Raw genomic sequence first — 20,024 nt, 5'->3', positions numbered from 1 at the left:
GAGCCATTCACTTCCTTTTCGGGGACCCGGCGTGCAAATCCTTGATACGACCACAACAAAGACTCTCCGTGCGCGCGTACCTACGTCTCTCCTTTGTAGAAGGAATGCATACACAACGTGGGGGCATTTTACAAGTCCAATTAGCAGGAAAACTGAGATTGTTTTGCGGCGGCGGACTGCATATGCATTGTGCGGTGAGTCGCTCCATTTAGATGCTTGACTGGAATGTTTCTGTTCAGTTTGACAGATCAGAGAAAGAAAAACATCTCCACACTTTGAAAAAACCCAGAGGCTTAGCCGTGAGCAAATCAGCCCTTTGTCTTGTTCCATTCCAATCAGAGGATAACCAGGAATGTTTGTTTGACAACAGCATTTACAATGCATTGTTCTGAAGCCCAGAGCCTCCCAAACAAAGACAGATAGGCTTTAAACAAGTCATTTAATTAGCACCGGATCCCCAGCTTTGGCTGCGCCAACCAATTATACATTCCCGAGGCATGTGCAGGTCCTATTTCACAGGAACGAGAGGCAGATCCTCTCCAGCCCTGTCTCTTACAGTACATCTTTCCCCTTCCATTTAAGAGAAGGTAAATAGCCCAGACAGACAGCTTCATTAGCCAGCGTCTGAAGAGCGAGGGGCCGATTGTCGCTTAAATAGTGCGCTTTTACTGCGGGCCCAGCCAGCGACCTCTGATCAATTACAGCTGACATTATTGTTTGTTGGGAGCCTTTTTTTTTCCTGGACAGAGGGAGTAAAAAAAACGAGATCAAGCCTGAGCTTTGGCTGGAAATGTAATCTTCCCCCTTTTCTTTGGTTCTTTCGCTCCACAAACAATAAATCATTCAGTTGAAGAGATAATAAAGTGCCAAGTAGGAGCTAGTTTAATTTTTGTCAGGGGAAATCTGTCCACAACAGAGTTAAGAGTAAGGGGGCCGGTTGCTCTCTCATGCCACTTTCGATGGCTTAGGTTTTCTTTTTTTTTTTTTTTCTTAATTTCCCTCTGCAGGTTTTAGCCGGTGCCGGAGACGGGCTGAGGCTACGTTTTTTTCGATGAAGATTAACTGCGAGCGCAAATCACTGCGAGTGGTCATTTTGGTCATCGAAATAAATTACGGCTCTCTTTTTTTTTAAAATCATTTTTAAAACATTCAACCTTCAATCACTATTTTTTTCTTCCGGTGGGATTTCTGTAAGTTGGGGGGGGGGGACGTCAGCCAACGTGGCCTGGTCCTGATGTAACAGCTTTTTAATCACGTTGTTACCGAGGGCTGTTTTAATTCATTCAATTCATCCTCTGCGATTCGGATCTTTGCTCATCCACGCGTGAACTCGAGCACTGCTCAACATAATAGCTGAGCTGTTTATATTGGTATTAAGCGATTTGTTGTTTTAATGATGGTAAATAGGAGCTCACCTTTGCAGGTCCCGGCCCCCCGGCTCACTTCAGGTAAATTACTCCAAATGTATTGTTTATGCCCTTCAGGAGAGCGGGGATGCTTGTGGGAATTCACCTCTCATCAGGCCTGAACTTCCCTATCAGAGATAAACGAAAAACTGATAAATACGTTTTTAGCGGTTTGCCCCCCCCCCCCGAATACCTAAACAATATCCAGGAGATTAATGAGTCTGACTAATGCTTCTTGATTTTCTGTTTTTCATTTATTTAAGAAAAAAAAACACTCAAATCCCGGCTTATAAGAGCCGAGTTGAAAAGTGTTTCGCGGCAATGCGCTTCGTTAACGAGACAAATTGGGGGAGAAGTTGAATATGAATGGCATGAAAACACTCAGTGTGTGCAAAACTGCCAGATTCCTTGAATAGATAAATATCCGTCCTCACCTGGCTCCTTTCAGCGACAAATAAAGGGATTTTGGTGGACCCCTTGTCGCTCTGTGGCACATTCCCCTGCGGCGACCTGAATGGCTCTTTATGGGAGAAACATTGCTTTGGGATGGGGGTGACATGAAAGGGGCTGGACGGGCACTGAAAGCGAGACTAATACCCTCTTAGTGCGAACAGAAGTCCAGTGTTCTTGCACCAGGCTGTCGTGGAACTCATTTACCAACAACCGCAAGAAATAATGAGAGGAGTGGAGGACTTTTTTTGGTCCATTTTTTTCCAAACCTTGTTGATATTGTGAAAATCCGTCTCGATCCACGTAGCTGCGTTTGATTGAATGGTTGTAATGTATCCACCTCAAAGGCAGAATAAGTCTCTTCACTCTGGCCCTTGAGTGGCCTCGAAAGGCTGATAGCTAGCCTAGCCCTCTCCATGTTGTCCTACAGTAAGTGCCCCCGCAATCAGGCCCTCTGTTGTGTTTTTTAATTGAGCTTAGCCCGCTGAGTGGTAATTGATTCAGTCTGAGCTTCGGCAGAGGCGCTGATACAAGGTGCTGCTTGGCTTCCGCCTTTCTTTAATCTCCCCTGCTTTATATTGTTTGGGTATACTCACCACTGAGAAAACTGCATGCCATCTTTCTTATGGAAATCAACGCTTCTCTTGGAAGGAGGTGGAATGACAGAAAGGAGTACTTCTCATCTCCTTTCATTTCCAACCAGTGTCCTTCTCTTTGGAGGCTTCGCCATGCAGATCTCCTTGCCCTTTGGCTACTGATGTTTTGTCAAAAAGAAGAGTGGGGTTGTTTTGCGCTCTGTAGTGCGGTATCTTTTTTTCTTTTTCATCCGCTTTCTTTCACAGAGCTTTGCTTTTCTTTTCTTTCCCTCTTTTTTTTTTTCTTCTTCTTTACCTTGAACCGGGCTGCCAAGGAAGAGAGGGGGGGGGGGGGGTGAAACATCAACACAGAGGCTCAGTCAGATCCAATAGTGTCTATGAGGCTTTCTTTAAAGCATTTGAGGAAAAGCATCTGAGTGGCGCAGGGACGAGACCAAACTCTTTCCAGTCACTTTTGATCCTGCCAGTTCAAAGTCCCCACAGAGCAAGAGGGGGGAAGGAAGGGGTGCCATGGTTGGGGGTGGTGCAGGGGGGGCACAGACACCTAGCTTTGACCTTCTCTCTGCGCTCATGTCCTTTGAAAGTTGCCTTGTTTTCATTAAGCTATTTAAAAGCACAGTCCAGGGCCAAAGTTTGACAAGCTGCTAGCCCCCTATGGTATCTTTATTAGACATTCTTTACATTTTCAGACTGCTAATGTCTTCGCTTCTCCCAATTAGGAAACCCATTGCCACGGAGCAAATTGAATAATTCAAAACATTTGTACGATTTCTCTGATGTTGTAATTTGTGTGCATATGGCAGAGGAGGAAAATATTGAAAATCCCATCTTTGTGCGGTCTGAAACTCTTTCTGGTGTCTTGTTCTCTGGTGAAATACAGGCTGCTATAATTAGCCTGAAGTCATTGCCACACTGTACTCTAATGGTACTTGTTTGTCATTAGCACATTTAACTAGTCATTTGGGTAATGACTTTCGAGATTGCCCTTGTTTTTTTCTTCTTTCTTACAGATATTGTTCGTATGTAAATATTGAGACGCTCTCCATAATGTGCCCCTTTTTTTATTCATCACAGAATAATTGATGTGTCTTTACTGCAGCGTAAACTTTGGTCTTTTGAACGACTGTGTGTATATAGTTATCATCCCCGTTTTCTTTATTATTATTGCAGCAGTATCTATTATTAACATATGTAGTAAAATATTTATGTGTATTATGTTAACATGGAAATATTCCCCAAGAAATTATTCATTGAAATGATTCCATTCTTTTCATAATGGACGGCAGTGTAAACCTTTAGGGTTATTGGAGGCCGGGCGTTAAAGGGTATCTCAGCGGTGGGAATAACTGACGGCTGAATTAACGGCAGCAGGTCTTGAGTTATCAGACAGAGCTTCACAAGTTTCCCCTGTGAATATCTCACTCATAATATGCATCATTGAGTAACCAACAACCTCTTCATGTGTCTCAGGCCTGGAACTCCCTTTCATGATGATGCCACACCCCCTGATCCCAGTCAGCCTGCCCCCAGCCTCTGTCACCATGGCGATGAGCCAGATGAATCACCTCAGCACCATCGCAAACATGGCTGCTGCAGCACAGGGCCAGAGTCTCCCTTCCAGAATGGTCACCTCTGTTATAAAGGTAAATTTTAAAATTGAAAGAAGGGAATGCTATCGCACTCGATGCCCCGAAGGCAACTTCTTCTTTTTTTTAGTAGTGCAGCGCTTCAGCCTACCCTGGATATTTATTTTGTGTGTGTGTGCGTGTCTGTATTTGTGGTTGTTGGGGTTGCAGGAACGTGTGCTCGACAGTCCATCGCCTGCACCTTCCTTAGAAGACAACAGGAGGCCAGGCAGTCACCCGTCATCCCACCGCAGCAGCAGTGTGTCCAGCTCCCCGGCCCACACAGAAAGCTCCTCAGACAGGATACGTAAGTTTTTTTGTACACTATCCCGCAACGCAATCAATGACACAGGTAAAGAACAAGCCAAACGAGCTGCGTAGAAGCCAGAGAAACACTGTGCATGTTCTCAGGACTGCTTTTGTCACCCTTTCTGCAGCAGCACACCACAATGGCCTGTCCATGAACCAAGCCCTGCTAGGCCTGTCTCCCAACATCGCACCTGGGCCTAAAGAAGGAGACCTGGCCCACGACATGAGCCACGAAGCAAAGAGGATGCACACCGACAAAGGTGAGTTCAATTTCATCGTTGACAAAAAGACAAAAAAACGGGAAGGTCCGAAAATGGAAAGAAAACCGAGCTCAGTGAGGCAGGCAGCAAACCGAACCGACAAGAAGGATGCCATAAGCCCTGAGGCCCTCGAATTAAACAGAAGCTTGATCTCATTGACTGGTTTGATTTTTCTATCAATCGCCATGTTTAGACAACACTAGAAAAAGACCAAAGCTCGACCGCGGAAGTGCATGTAAACATGTTTGACCAGCCTTTATCGCATGAAGCCGAAGCTCTCGCAGCCAGACTGACACCCAGATAAGGTGTTTGAGGCTCATATCAAACCTGCCTGTATATCCTTCGTCTCAAATGGTCCAAGGCACCAGTGTTGTTTTCGTCAACGATGACGATGACGAAATCATTTCGTTGACGCCACTTTTTTTCATTATGATAACGAGACGGTGACGAGATAAACATAGCTCTCTGATGACGAAAACATGACGAGACGTGTGTGATTTTCGTTGACGAGACGAGAATGGAAGAAAATGTTAGTGGGTGATCTGTCAGACGTTTAAAATGCATGACATTTCTGCTTATTGTGTGTGTCAATTAAAACCTAAAAAGTATCTGCTGCGGCACCTTAAGGCTCGCCACAGGGATATTTTTTCGAAGGTAAGTTACAAATGCTGTTAACATAATCGATAAATTTCATAGTAAGCTAATACATTAGTACGTTTTCCACATACTCCTGGCGCAAATGGGCTGCTAACTTCAGGCTAAAGTTAGCTTTTGTTACGCTAACGTCAATTCATTATGTGTGTGTTACTTTAGCAGCATGTTTACATTCAGTGACGGTGTGGTTATCTCTTTGTGTGTACGTTCTGTCAGCACGTAACTTGATATGTTAAACAGAGTTACTGTTATACGTAGAGTCTGCTAGCTTTAGCCTAAAAGCCACAAGTGACGTTGTGCAGCCCTAACCAGGACCTGTGCGTTTAGTGCGCTTACAGTAAAGTTGGGACACACGCACAGTACAGAATGAAAAATCAGAAAGCTTTAGTATAGGGTCAGTTAATAAGCTATGTATTTTTGTTCTGCTTGTTTGATAGTTAAGACCATACTATAACACGGTAGACTATACTTATTTTTTCTTTTTTTTTGACTAAAACTAGACTAAAACCCTTTTGAGTTTTCGTCGACTAAAACTGGACTAAAAACTAACTAACTAAACTATCACATATAGAAGTGACTAAAATGTGACTAAAACTAATAAGCATTTTAGTCCAAAAGACTAAGACTAAGACTAAATCTAAGATGGTTGTCAAAAACAACACTGCAAGGCACGCATGCTCAAAAGTTCCATCTTTCTGCGTCCTTTTTTATTAAAACAGTAAAGCCGAAGCGTATGTTAACACAGCCAAATTCCGAGATGAAGGTCCTTTCATTCACGTGTTTTTGCATTACTTTCGTCAGAAAGCAGGGACTAAAAAGCAGCCTTTAAGAGCTCCGCCTCAACTCGGGCGGCCACTTCAAGCATTCTCGCTTTAAAACAAAATCACTATTCAAGTAGCTTGAAGATTACATTCAGCTGCACTGAATTCAGCTGCACTTGTTAAACTTCCACACAGAAAGTTAGAAGTGGAACAGTGTCTCATGCAGTGTAGTGTGTTGCGGCGTTAAACATACTGTGGTCAATTGCTCGGCACACCCCCCCCCCCTCCATACATGTACACCGGGACATGGACAGTGGTCACAATCAGGACAAACTCAAACGTAGTTGTAATCGTACCGACTTTCAATCGAGCAGTGATGTCTGGGGCTGAACACTGAAGCTGACTCTGAGGTGCCAAACCCTGCAGTTCCTTCAATGGCCACTCGGGGGGGCTTGCTTCAGATCAGGTCAGTGCCGGTACCCCAGTGTCCGTGTTTCTGTCCTCACCTTTACAGCAGAAAAAAAGCTGTTTAGAGCCTTCAAAATGTTTGCCATTCGAGACAACTGTACACAGGTCAAGTGTTTCGATGACTCAACCACTTAAATGTGTTTAAAGCCTAAGATGGCGATGACCAAATAACATACTTAAGGCTTTAAAACGTCAGGATTTGAGTTAGTTGAATCTCTCTAACTGTGACCATCTCTGTAGCCCTCTACACGGTTGCAAGAGATGACAGCTGGACTGCATTCATCAGAAAACAAACTATGAATAAAAAACAAACTCCTGAACCATCGTGAAATTGTCCGCAACTGTCTGAAAAGTCGTTGTTTTTTGGGGTTTTATTTGATAAATATGGTATTTGTATCTTCCTTCCTTCCAGCTGTATAATACGTCACGCTGAAAGTACTAAACCAGATAGTCGAACTACATCCAAGTTGCTCAGTTTAATCTGTGTGTGATTTGTGTAAATGTGTGTGGATGTGTGTGTGTTCTGTCGGTTGTGGGTTTACAGAGTGCTGGATGTCAACCCTTTTGGTTTAGAGACTACGACGATCTTCAACGAAACTCTTTGAGTTCTTTTCCTGCGATTAGCTATAAATTGCACTGAAGAGCGAAACGAATTAAGCCAGAGTTACAGTTGACGCGTCGGTCACGGCGGTGGCGGACCGTGACGTCAAAATGACGTTTCAGGCCTGGCACTTGCCTTGAAAAGACGGCGCAGCGTGTTGTCGTGCACCAGTCGATTTTTGTAACTTGGCTGCGCCGAGAACGATGAACCGGATGGACCAATTTGAGACCAGGCTCAGTCAGGAGGTGCGTTTGTACAGGCACCTGTACGAAACTGCAGTGAAACAGCACAGGGACCACGTAAACTCCCAAAACTAGTGCACAGAGATTGGCAGAACTTTGGGGAAAGAGGGAGAGTTCTGTAAGAATGTGTGAAAGAAGCTACGGAACAGATACGTGAAGGCAAACAAAAGGGCAGAGACTCCAAGTGGTGATGCCGGGGGCTTCAGACCTCTTTTAACTGAATTAAGAAATTAAAATGATCCGAATACTGCAGCAGTATCATTAATGACAGTATTCCTGCTCTTGACAGATGCATTGTTTTCTTCTCCACTTTCTTCGTTGTAGAGTAGTTAGCGGTAAACTTCACGTAGCAGCGCCACCTCTGTGACGGAGAAAATTGCAACTACTTGCGACTTGCTCCACTATATATAGCCGGCACGAAATCGTGACGTCATCAACAGCGCTCGCGCTAGCAGACGCTGCAACCATGCTAGAGCCTTTACGCTTTGGTATCGTTGGAATTGGGTTCCTAATAGCCATATTTTCTCCCAGATTTTGCAGCACTCATATTTTTTCGCCGGTTCTTTTGATTCATACCGCGTTGATGCCGCGATTTTTCAGACAGACGCGGGAAGACAACAAGCCCTTTTTTTTGCTACGAATTTCGCTCAGATGTGCTATTTCTCCTCGTTGGCTCTTAAATCAAATCATCGTTGCTGGAAATGTCGATCCAAATTGTCACAGTTCGTGTTTTTTTAATTGCCTGTTGAAAAAAAAAAAACAATGAGAAAAACAACAATTTGCACGTAGAAATGAAAGCATTGCGGATTCAATATGAAATGAAGCAAATAATAGATTTTTTCTTTTCTTTTTTCAGCGTTCTCTGTTGGTTTTTGCAGCAGAGCTGTGCTGTTCTGCTGGGCGATAAAAGGGTGGGGTGAGGCTGATAATGATATTAAAACCACTATGGAAATCATTGGGCTGTGCGCTCCCTGTTGGCCAGGCTGACGTGAAGATCAGTGTTAGACCTTCACACGCAGGGTGTGAAGCAGTGAATAGCAATAATTAGCAGGATCATGAGCTGAATTTATGGGTCACAAACGTCTCGCTGTGTATGCCTCTGTTTGATTATGTGAGTGTGTTTAAGCATGTGCGTAAAGGACAAAAAAAAGAGAGAGAGAGAGAGATGGAGGTTTTACGCGAACAAAGAGCAATGCAAACAAATATAGAGGAAGGAGGTTTAACCGGCTATTCGCATGCATAAATCAGCCGAATGTTTCCTCAAATCTAAGCTGAAGTGCCACCTCCGCGCTCAGATAATCAACAGAAAATGACTCTTAATTTCTTAGCAAGACCAGAATAGAAAGCAAATGACCCCGCAGTCGGCGGCAGTTCCAACCAGTTGACCTACGCGCGGCTCCTCACAAACAGCCTGCGTTATCTTTCAGATTGTCAATTCCTAATATGTCACCGGACTTGATTAGGATTCCGAGCTCTCCAGCGTGTGCGCCAGAGGTCTCGGGCTGAGGAAAAACATTTTTGTAAAATAACCCATTAATGCAGAGGAGTGCAACTAAATTAGTTACCAATTTGCTGAGCATGAATTAATGAAGAGAGCTTCTCCCGGCTCCCACAGTTGTAATTTTCATAATAACCCCAGACCTTTATTTGGCAGGTTGTTTAGTTTTTTCGTTTGAAGGTTTTCATTAGTCTAATGAGGACTGTGCAAGGGCGAGCAGTCAGCACAATTTACATGAGGAAGCTATCATAATAAATGAGGCAATTTGAATAACATGCACAGGTTTATGCAGCGAGATAAGAGAGATTGTAGCAGCAAGATGCAGAGGTAACCAATACATTAGAACCAACTAATAACCAAAGTAATTCCAATAAAAGCTTTAAGTGAAGGGAATAAAATTAATGATAGAAATATTGAACTGTAATGATATGATACACGATGCGTTAGATTAATAAAATAAACGCATTCCATTGTTAAAGAGGGAAAAGGCCCCGCCGTCCGCAGCTTTGTTTATGGTGAGCTTTATAATTAGGCTTGTTCCTCGCATCAGTTTGTTTAGATAAATGAGATAACATTCCAATGGTTTAATGATATCTCTCCACTTGTTTGATCTTTATGATCCTGGCAGAGCATTGAATTAATCTCTTCCTATGCTCTCTGAGCAGAGAGCTCAGTGGGTGCGGAGGAAGGATGCAGCGCCGCCGCTCATATGGAGACTATTTAAATAGCCAGACACCTCAGAGACGGCAGCCATAATGTCTCATCGCTCATATCCTGTGAGCACGTCTCTTCTTTTTCATGCCATCTCTGGTGATGAAGGACAAAGGCTGTTTGTTGTCGTATGAAAAAAAAAAAAAAAAAAAAGAAGCTCGTTTCTGAATTCGTGTCACCGTGTGCACAGTAACCAGATGGTATTTTTTTTTTTTTTTGGAGAGGGTTTTGTTGTTTGGACTTGAATATTTTTTGTGCCGAATTTTGAGACAGATTAGATGGGGGGGGGGGGGGGGGGGGGGCAGAAAGCTTAATGCTGCCTCACATGTGACGAACTGAATTGCTTCAAACAGAAAGTCTGTGGCGACAGCTTCCGACAAGACTCTGTCTCGTGAAACAGCAGGTAGCTGACAAACAAGGGGAAATTTGAAAAGGTGCGGAAGGCTTTGGCTGTAAACTCACGTTGGGGATCAAACACTGGATATCATTTTATTTCCTCGGGCCGGGGGGGGGTGTTTGAAACACGGGCCATATGCACAGTATGTATGTTGAAGTGCGAGAGTTTTCGGAGAGAAAACGCGTGGCAGTAAAAGCATTTTCCGCTCGACAAGAAACCTCGCCACCAGCAGCACAGCACTCCTTTCACACTGAGCTAAAAGGCCTGACGGGACAGTCGGACGCAACCGTAAGCCATGTAAGCTGATTCCGTAAAGCGTATTTTAAAAGCGGACGAATCATTTGTAACGTGATATTTGCACTTCCCCGGTAAACGCCACGCATACTTGTTGACACAACAGGAGATTGCACTCATTATGTCCTCCGAAAGCGCAAATGGAAGGCTGCGGTGTATCATGTCACCTCGAGGCGCATCCTTTCATACCTGCTATCAACCGAGCAGCCGCTGATGCCTCCCACACCGGCGTGGCCGCGATGGGCCGAGCAGAACCCGCCATCTCTTTCTTTGCGTCCGGTGGAGGCTCTCAGTGCATCTTGGGAGTGTTCTGTAGTGCCGGTGTACAGTTTGAATGATGAAATGGTGCAGGTACCCGCATCATCCTTAATTAGCATACAGCTGCTTTGAGCGCGGACCTGTGGATGCTGATGGGCTCATGTAGAGAGTGGTGTGGTTGGGAAAAAAAAAGATGAAAAAGATAAAAAAAAAAGTGATTGCCAGCCCTTTGTAGTCTTTGTTCTGTTTCCCCTTTTTCTTTTGCATATGCATTTGCGATGAAACAAAAAAAAAAAAAGAAAAAAAAGGCCGGTAGGGGACTTTGGGTCAGGCAAAAGTTTCAGCCTGAGCTCGGTGCTCTTTTCCCGCGATGCAAATATCTCACCCGCGTTGACGGTATCTCGGTACAGTATCATTAAAAGTTTGACATGTTGGGTGTAAGCTCCTTCTCTTCATCTCCCTGCCTTTAATGCTTAGTGTTTTGCTCAGTCCTCCCGATGTCCTTGGCATTGCGAGCTTCAAACGCATGCTGACTACCTGACTTTCCCTTAAGTCAGGAGGCAAGATCATTAGCCATCACAACCCTGGAATGTGACTTGGCAGACAATAATGCTTTATGATCAAACAACTTGTCAGTGCGTCCTGTTGAAATGAAAGAGTGCAAAAAAATAATTCAATAGAGGATCAATCAAATTTCCCCGGCCCATGTGAGAGAGATTGCTGATGGTGCAGAGAGGGGCTATTCCTCGAGGACATGGGAGTTCATTTGGATATTTGTTCTCCCCCTCATGAATGTTCCATTGCGTGACACCATCTCCCGCTAATCACATTTCACTGAAAAGGGGGGGGGGGGGGGGATGCTTTTAGGGACGTTGAAAAGAGAGAGGTTCTTTTTAATCTTTGAAATGCCTCAAAAGTGACAGAATGCTTTCTCCTGCCAAGACGTGAGCCTCGGATGGGGAGATAAATATGCTGTGGTCAGCTAAGTGTATCTAGTGAGCAGAGAGGCAAATTTAATAATGCATTATCATTCACTGGCGAAGGTGAAATCTCCCTGTCCATCAGAGGGCTGAGGCCTGTTTCATGTTACCCTTCACTGCAAATGAACAAGTGCTTTACTCAGCCATACCAGAGATGCACGGCAGGCACCCGGTGCTTTACTATATGTGCTCCTCTTGACTGTCGGGGGGGGGAGCAGGTCTGTAATCAAAGCAGTCATCTATCTGTTTTGACTGGAGACATTGATGAGCGCGGCCCCTTTATCCCGACAAAAAAGCCGCGTTGAACCATAACCTTCCCCTCCTTTTCCCTTTCTTCTTTCTTCTTTTTCTTTTTTTTTCCCCATCCTCTTCTTCCCCGAGAACACAAGTCGCACTTTACATATCTGAGCATCTGCTATTATGCAGATTGCGGGGGGAACGTATTTACCTGAATGCCCTTGGACAACAGCATTAAACAATTATGAAGATTATGTACAATGCTGGGAATTTGCGATTCAAAGCGATTTCTTGTCCGAGCGGCGGGCAACTGTTGCGGACAGATAAGGTTGACCCTGAATATGTATTTCTGTATTTTTTCGGAGGCATTCTGCGAGGGGTTGTTTGTACCATTTAATATTTACATGCAAACAGTAATTAAGTGACGCCGCCCGACATGCCAGGGCCAGGCTCTGCCAAGGTAAACACCAGCCCTAGTAGTTTGCCACAGTCCATCATGTTTACAGACTCGCGGATGCCGAGTGCTGTTTGTGTGCTCTTCCTTGGCAAAGCCCATAAAACACAGCCAATTGGATGCCGAGTGTTGAACGCAGTCGCTCTTATCGTCTGGCAGTCTGCTGGCTGACTCGAGGACGTTGTGAGTCAAACCTTTAAATTTTCACTCTGCGATAATTACACCGCTATACTTGAGCTTTTATATCCTTTCACTGAGAAAGTAAATCATTCCTAATAAAGAGAGGAAGAATAGGGGGTGGAGGGAAAAGTGCTTGAGGACTAATTCTCTTCACTCCCTCCCTCTCTACTCTCCATTCTGCTTTTTTTGAAAAGCCTTTCTGTGAGTATTGCAGTCACCTTGACTTTGCAGCTGCAGCCTTATAGTCTGTTGCTTATCCTGCCTAACCCTCAGCCTGTCAATTAGGTCTTTAAAAATTAATCTCTTTAACTGGAAATGCCATGCTAGCTTTCTTTCCGTCTGTAAATGAAGTGTTATTAATTCGCGCCGACGCAAAGCCACTGTTACGAATAATGTTATCAAAAACAGATTTCCCCGCGTTTAACACGTCCCCCCGATTTAAACCCCTTAAGTATTTTCACGACTGTGAAAGCGGGGCCGGCTAATGGATTTGCATCAGTTTTTTTTTTTTTTTTTTCCAGAGCTTCTGCACTACAGGCTGCCCTGCAGAGCAAGTGCTCCAAAGCTTTTAAAGTTTACGTTTTTTTCCCGTTTCCTCCTTTGTTTCTTTCATCTTCTTTCAAAAGCAGCTCAGTGTATCCAGTCTGGATTAGCGCCAGTCTTCGTCGACACTCGTTCAACAGCGACAGAACAGCACAGCCTCTCCCTGTAGGATTGCAATGCCAGGCAATGACACCAATGTGTCTGCCCACCCCCTCCCTCCAATGCCTCTTTCCAGCTCTGATCTAGCAGCAGGCTATCTGGCCAACCACACCGAGCTACTACTTGTTCTATTAAAACCTGGTGATTATGGGGGGATTTCCTCTCTTGTTTGTTTGTTTGAATGCTTAATTATCAATATGTAATTGGCATGTGTATTGTGATGTCGGCTGCGTATTCGGTGGCATCTTCTGCCGGAATGCACGCCGCTATCGGATAGAAGCAGGACTCCCCAGTCCCCGTCGGAAGTTAAGCCGCAGGAGAAGTTGCTCTAATGAATTAATAGATGCTAAACAAAGGGAGAACTAAACAAAGAGAGAGACGTAAGTGGCTCGATGATTAGTGGGTCAGACAGATTAGTGGGGTGTACTGTACCGATGAGCCCCTTCTGAAACGGTGAATGATTCAGGCAAAATACCCAATCAATAGCTGAGGCCGATTTAATCTCACGGATTCTTCTGTCAATAAATAGACCCGGACAATGGAGGTCAGAATGCAAAGACTATATCTGAGCACCTTCAAAGCTCCTCACAAAGATGTCCTTCTCCGAGTATTATTTTCTTGACAGTTTTGGCTCGTAGTCAATAGGCGAATTACAGAAATCTATAGGAGTCTGCCTTTTTCTCCCCTGAGCCACAAGTTTATGTTGCTCCTCTCGAGTGCGCCTTAACACCCCCCCCCCCCCCCCATCTGATTTAAATCTAAGGTCATGGATGTAGCCCTGCGGTCTCTCACCTGAGCCAGCTCGCTCCTCTTTGCCTCGCCCGTTCTTAACTGGGCCCGTCACTCCACAAAATGCCATTTTGTCTCCACCCCTGCAATCTTTAAGAGCTCATTTGAAGGTGCGCGCCGGCAGAAACAAAAGTCCTGTATGCTTTTATGCAGTCATCACAGTCAGCCAAGCCTGTAATCCTCAGAGGTCCGATAATGACATAGCCCCTGCATTTATTACATGGAGGAGAGGAGAGAGGGAAAACGCTGACTTTGAACAAATGAACACTCTGACCTTTATGCAATAAATATGACACGGGCCGCATAAAAAGACAAGATATCTTCCTCCTGAATGGAAGTCAACACAGATTTTGCTCCCTTGCCTCTCGCTCGCTCTGTTTCCCTTTTCCCTTTGCCAGTTTTTTTTCCTCTCCCTCTTCTTCTCAGCTAACAGTTAAGAAAAAAAAACAAAAACAGATCGCATTGTGTTTAATTGCTGCGTCACTTTTGGTGTAACACGCGATCAATGCATCAGCATCAGAGATTATCTTCGGTGGCGGTTTGTAGGAAATCGTCTGTCAGCATTCTAAACTGTCATGAATTACTCCTATATTTGATGATTAGCAAGCATCACCGTTTTAAAGTACCAGCGTAGATGGGCTATCAGAAAAATGTCGTAACAAAGGGGATCAACCTTTCTCCGCGTGATCGCTGTTGAGGTTCGTGATTGTCTCCTTTTGTCACCTCAGACTGCCTTCTCTGACAGTAAAGGATTTATGGTTATTTCCTGCATGCATCCTGTCCATCTGTGGCTCTATCTTCATATGGCCTTGAGAATACGATTCAATTTATTAAGGCAAAGCAATGGACTCATTACTTTAAAAAGATGGCAAGCGAGAGAGTGAGCGAAAGAGGGAGAAGTGACACACCGAATTGGTTATTAATGGAAAGGCACAGCCATAGGGCAGTTGGAATTTAATGATATCCTACAAGAAAATATGAGGGTGTCACTCTCCAAAAAGTCATGCTAAATGTCAACATTTTAAGGTCCCGGCGCTAATTTTATGCCTGTGCACAGTAATGTTTTGGAGAGCATTTAGGAAACACGGCCCAGTGGCCAGCCTGATTATCCCACTCACCTTCTCTCCTCTCTCCAAATGGGTTTGTGCAGCAAGCGATTTCATCTCTAAGTGAAGGGAACATTAGGGAGGGGAGAAAGAGAGAGCGATAGAGGAAAACACGCGGTTTGATTTTCATGCTGTGATAAGAGAGTGGGAGCCAAATGTTACCTGTTAATCTAGCCCAAACCGACCGGGGCTCTTGACTTTGTCCCTCAGCAGGGATGGGGCAAACACTCATTTTCCTCTCTCCGTGATGAAAAGGAAATTAGCTTAAATGCGATGAGGGCACGTTAAGTGCGTGTGCCGTGCGCGCGTGTAATCATTGTGTATATGATTTTCTACTTTTCTTTTTTTGTTTGCAGACATCTGAGTGAGTGTGTTTTATCTCTCCTCGCAGCGTATACAATATACTGCGCAGACATATGCACAGCATGTGCAAGTGATAGTCATTCCAAAGGAATTTGTCTTTTATGGATCGCCGTGCACTTTTTCCCTCGGAACAGATCCCGCAGGTTACAAACAATCCGGTCTTAACCCCACAGTGTTGGAACACAAACCATCTCGTTCAAAAATTTGACTTGCAGCAACACTTACAAACTCCATTTTTCTAGCTCTTTAATGAGAGCAAGCGATAGAATGCATCCAAAGTTATTAAACACCATGTAGAGCTTGCTTAAAGCTTGCTTTTTTTTTTTTTTTTTTCCTCTTGCCTGACAGTCCCTTCAGAGAGCACACATCATTTGCACGATCAGCTAAGCTCATGTTTTTTTCAAGTGCTCAAATTGCATGCAACCGCTTTTTTCTGCCCAGCTCTGCATCGCTGCATTTGTACCAGAAGACAAGATTTTCCCAAATGCAGTGCTTTAAGTGCAGGTAGAATATTGCTGCGCTGGCTGCTAATGGCTGTCCGAGAGGTCATAACTACTCCATTTGAAGGAGGCTGGTTTTCTCCGCAGCCCTGGCAGGTCAAATCAAATGTAATTGTGCAGTGAAAAGCTGTGCCTGGCTTTGTTGTTGGCTCTGCTGACAACCTCCAAGTTTAGCATTCAGTTCTCCTGCTGGGAGGAACACAGGTTTGCAAGGACAAAGGCTTCACCTGTCAATATATCACACTGACTGGCCAGCCAAATGTACCTCTGCTCTCCTTCTCTATTCCCCTCTTCCCCCCTATTTCTCTTCTCCTCTGTCACTCTTTTACTCTGTGCACACCCATTCTGTTCCATCCTCCTCCACCTCAGACTATGTTTCTCCTATCTGTCCATCTGTCTTCTGTCTTCAGCCATCTATCTCTCATTCCTGGCATTCTTCTCATCCCCTTTCTTGCTCTCTTTCCCTGTGTATCCTCTTCTCCTCCAGCTCTCCCTGCCTTCGTGTGAGTACTCAGCTGAAATGTCCTGAGGGACCCAGTTTCAAACACAGGAACCAGAAACATATGGCACATTTTCAACTCCCAAGGTCAATTACAGCTATTTATCCAGAGATTGCAGCTAAATTTCCCAAGGTTTCTTCTAGATTTACCACAGATTGCAATGTGGTGTCTGTCACATTTAAAATCAGGCCACTTTTTCCTCTGCTTCTCTCTCCTCCCAGTGACTTTCCATCAAACATTTCAAAGGCTTTCAAGTGGGTTTTAGAGATGTTTTATCTCCGGTTATCATGTGCCCCATCTATTTTTTTTCTTTTCTTTTTTTCTTTCTCTTTTGCCTCAACTTTGCTCGGACCAAGTGCTGCTCGCAACACAAATCTAATAACATGTAAATTGGAGATAAGCCCAGATCCCTCCGAGTGATATTTTTTTTTACATTCATAGTTTGTCAAGTCAATTCCTGGCCCCTGTTTTAGCAGCACAACACATGAGGAGTGAGAAAATTAACTGGATAGGTGATTCATCATTGCTAGCACACTGTCAAGGACTCCCTCTGCAGCTATTGAGAGCAGGGTGGAGGAGGGGGGCTGTGGTGGCGTTGTTTTAAATTATGGCATTTCATTCAGAATGCATTGTATTTACAGCGGCCCATTTTTATTTGTGGCTCCTATTATCCACCGAAACAGTTGTGCATGAAATGTTCTCTGTGACAGGGGTGACCTGCGAGTGTTTTTCCACACAGTATTTCATAGCCGGGGCCCTAACTGTACCTCTGCCGTACGGCAGGCACGGGAGGCTGTCACAGCTGCTGTTGGCAGCCTTGCTAGTGCAGAAATATCACCTGAAAAACAGAGCGCTCCGTTTCCACCGGCCCCCATCACTCCAACGCCTGTCGCTGTAATTAAGTTGAAGTCAATGATTCTGGAGCGATGGTGAGAAATAAACATGCAAACACATGCCAGCATTTGCAGCCAGGCACAGGGAGAAAGAGGAGGGGGGGAGGGAGGGCAAATAACACGAGAAGCAGAGAAAACCAAAGATCTACATTACATTTAGTTTCATTAAGCCCCCTTGATTATATTGATTAAATTAGCCACATATTAGCTTGGCGTTTCTTTTCCTTCTGAAACGCCGGTGTTTATGCACAGCTCCTGGTGGAAATGTTATCTGACAAGAGGTGTTGTACGGTAGTTTGAGTGTGTCGAAACAAAACACGCTGTTTGCTTTTCCCAGAGCATGACAGGTTGTTTCCCCCGCAACAAAGCCATCAAATATTCTCTGTGATCCAACATTGTGTTGGAGGGGAGGCCTGCTGAGTGGGAAGCCGGAGTTTGTTAAAGCAATGATTTATGATTAATGCCAACACTAAATAAGGGACAAAGTGCCTACAGTACAAATCAATTACAAAGCTACAACAGCAGACCTTTCCCCGAGGTCTACTAACGTCTCTAGTTGTTACCGTGATTTTATTGGAGGTGCGTGATGCATGCATATAATGCATGCAATACATCTATATCAACCTGAGCTGGAGCCAGCTGTAATGCTTTTGATCTTTGATTACTTCTTTTATTGAGATAAAATGAGACTTTCATGTTGTGCCTCTGCTTAAGGAGAGTGCATTTTTACATCTCCACCCAGACGCCCACCTCAAAATGCAGACAGGACTGCACCAAACAAAATGAATTAGCACAGGAGTGGCTTCTTAAAAGTAGGCAATTCATTATTTTCATGAAGTCAAATTATAAACAAATTTTAATCCATTAGGCAACCATCCATTCTAATTAATCAACAGGAGTGAACTCCATCTGAAAGAGGAGAAAGGTTGTTTACGCTCTCCACGGACCAGCGGTGCATATTTCACCATCTTCCCCATTCAGAGGGAGAAAAAAAAAAGGGGGGAAAAAATGTTCTCCAAATTACAAACCTAAACTGTGAATCCTAACACTCGACTTTTGGCGCCGGGATGTTTCCAGGGCATTTGCAGATGCTTGAAATAATCTCCAATGTTTTTGCTCAATCTGCTCTGAGGATGGGTGAAATAAATACTTTAAACTAATTAATGTAAGACCAGCTGTTCCCAGCACTTGGCTGGCGTTGGTGAATATTGATGGGAGGGAGAGGCAGGGCTGCTCGGCTCTGCTCTGCTCACTGTTTGTACAAGATTCAGCCCGCCACATAAACAGATATGAATAGTGCATGAGAGCAGAGAGGTGCTGTGCCAGGGTTCCACGTTACAAATAAAACTTTTCCCCCCGTTTCACTGAATCGTCAATTAAACAGTTGATGGCGTGGGCTTCCTGAGGAGACCTTTTTAGACTGGATGTGTTTAATAAACTGTTTCTTGGCTTGATAAAAGCTCGTTGGACAAAAACATGTGTCAGATCCGATGGGGCAACAAACGGCAGCGTCTGACATACTGTTTTAGTTTAACCAGGCTGTACATGTGTCGGTCGGTTTGCCTCCTGCTTTTCGCTCCCTCCCTCCTCTGCTCCTCTTCCCTCCTCTGAGGCCCAATGGAGAGGCTGGACAGCAGATGGCAGAGCCTTACCCTTCTGCTGGTGATGAATGGAGGATGATGTCATCTTAGGTTTGACAGGCCCCCGTGCGTGCATGCACAAAGGAAGCCTGAGCCTCTGGGGTCAAACTGCTGGATGGCTCCTGATTTTTGGAGTCCACGTGACATCTCTTAAATAGGGGTGGCTGGATTTATGTTCTTGTTGATATTGTTTTAACCCATCGCGCACAGGCCTCAAGAAGAAACAATACGAAGGAATCTCCAAGGGACTACTGTGGGGCTACTTTTTGTTCCTGAGAGGTGGGGAGAGCTGGGATTGGCCTCTGGAGATCAATACTAACCCAGTCATTGCTACTGGTCAGCCGGTGTCAGCCTCAATATGTGTCAGCATGGCCAAAAGCTACTCGCATGTTCCACCACTTCTGCTCTTGCCAAGTTGAACAAATGTTACTTTTTTCTGGATCTTTAATCGGTTTATCGCTTTTCTTTGCAGATGACAACCTGATGTGCACTCCAACAGCGAGAGACAGCTACGAGCGGTTGTCATTGGCTGGACAGGCCCTGCCTCCTGGTTTCCCCTCGCCATTTCTCTTCCCAGACGGTCTGTCATCGATAGAGACTCTGCTCACCAACATACAGGTATTGTCCAACTACTTCAGTTCTGTCCTTTTGGGACCACGTCATGTTGTGACACTTTTAACCTCCTGTAGCTAACGTTCCATGGTGCCGATCTTAAGGAGGCTTGGAAAAAATATTTGCATGTTGAATGTTTAAAGGTGTTTAGTCAATTGGAATGCATTTTGACTTGACCCAGTACTTACAGTTGCCTGAACATAACCTCACTATTACCACAGGCAAGTTGGAACGCAGAACACCCACAAGTCTAGAATGGGGTCCAATTAGGGCTGAGCAATTTTATCGATACTGTGATGTATATCGATATTTTGTTTCCCAGTAAAGTATCGATTTTTTTTTTTTAAGCAAACTTTATTGAAAAGTCAGACGTTACAATTAGTGAAAACACAGAACGTTAATATAATACAATAGAATGCCAGGGAGTCACATGTCTACAGTTAGGTAGAAATAATGGGAAAAGGTGGACTCCCACGTTTGGGACATGTTCGTTTGTTTCTGTTTGTCTGGCGGTGTTGTCCTTCCGGTTCAAAGGACG

At 44.5% G+C, this 20,024-nt stretch overlaps 1 protein-coding gene across 6 annotated transcripts in view; it reads left to right on the top strand.

Moving 5' to 3' along the window:
• Positions 1-20,024, top strand: part of dachd (dachshund d) — a 93,611-nt gene that overhangs the window by 65,267 nt on the left and 8,320 nt on the right. For 3 of the 6 annotated variants that reach the window (XM_075479232.1, XM_075479230.1, XM_075479227.1), the window contains 4 exons: positions 3,923-4,096; positions 4,241-4,384; positions 4,515-4,646; positions 19,347-19,492. In XM_075479232.1, the coding sequence (XP_075335347.1) occupies positions 3,923-4,096; positions 4,241-4,384; positions 4,515-4,646; positions 19,347-19,492 (596 nt within the window). The remainder of the gene's footprint in view (positions 1-3,922; positions 4,097-4,240; positions 4,385-4,514; positions 4,647-19,346; positions 19,493-20,024) is intronic. The other 3 variants (XM_075479229.1, XM_075479231.1, XM_075479228.1) reach the window with 2 other exon arrangements.

This window comes from Odontesthes bonariensis, chromosome 12 (assembly GCF_027942865.1).
Source record: "Odontesthes bonariensis isolate fOdoBon6 chromosome 12, fOdoBon6.hap1, whole genome shotgun sequence".
NCBI classification, from domain to species: domain Eukaryota; kingdom Metazoa; phylum Chordata; class Actinopteri; order Atheriniformes; family Atherinopsidae; genus Odontesthes; species Odontesthes bonariensis.
The sequence above is the reverse complement of the archived record's forward strand: the minus strand, read 5'-3'. Positions and strand labels throughout refer to the sequence as shown.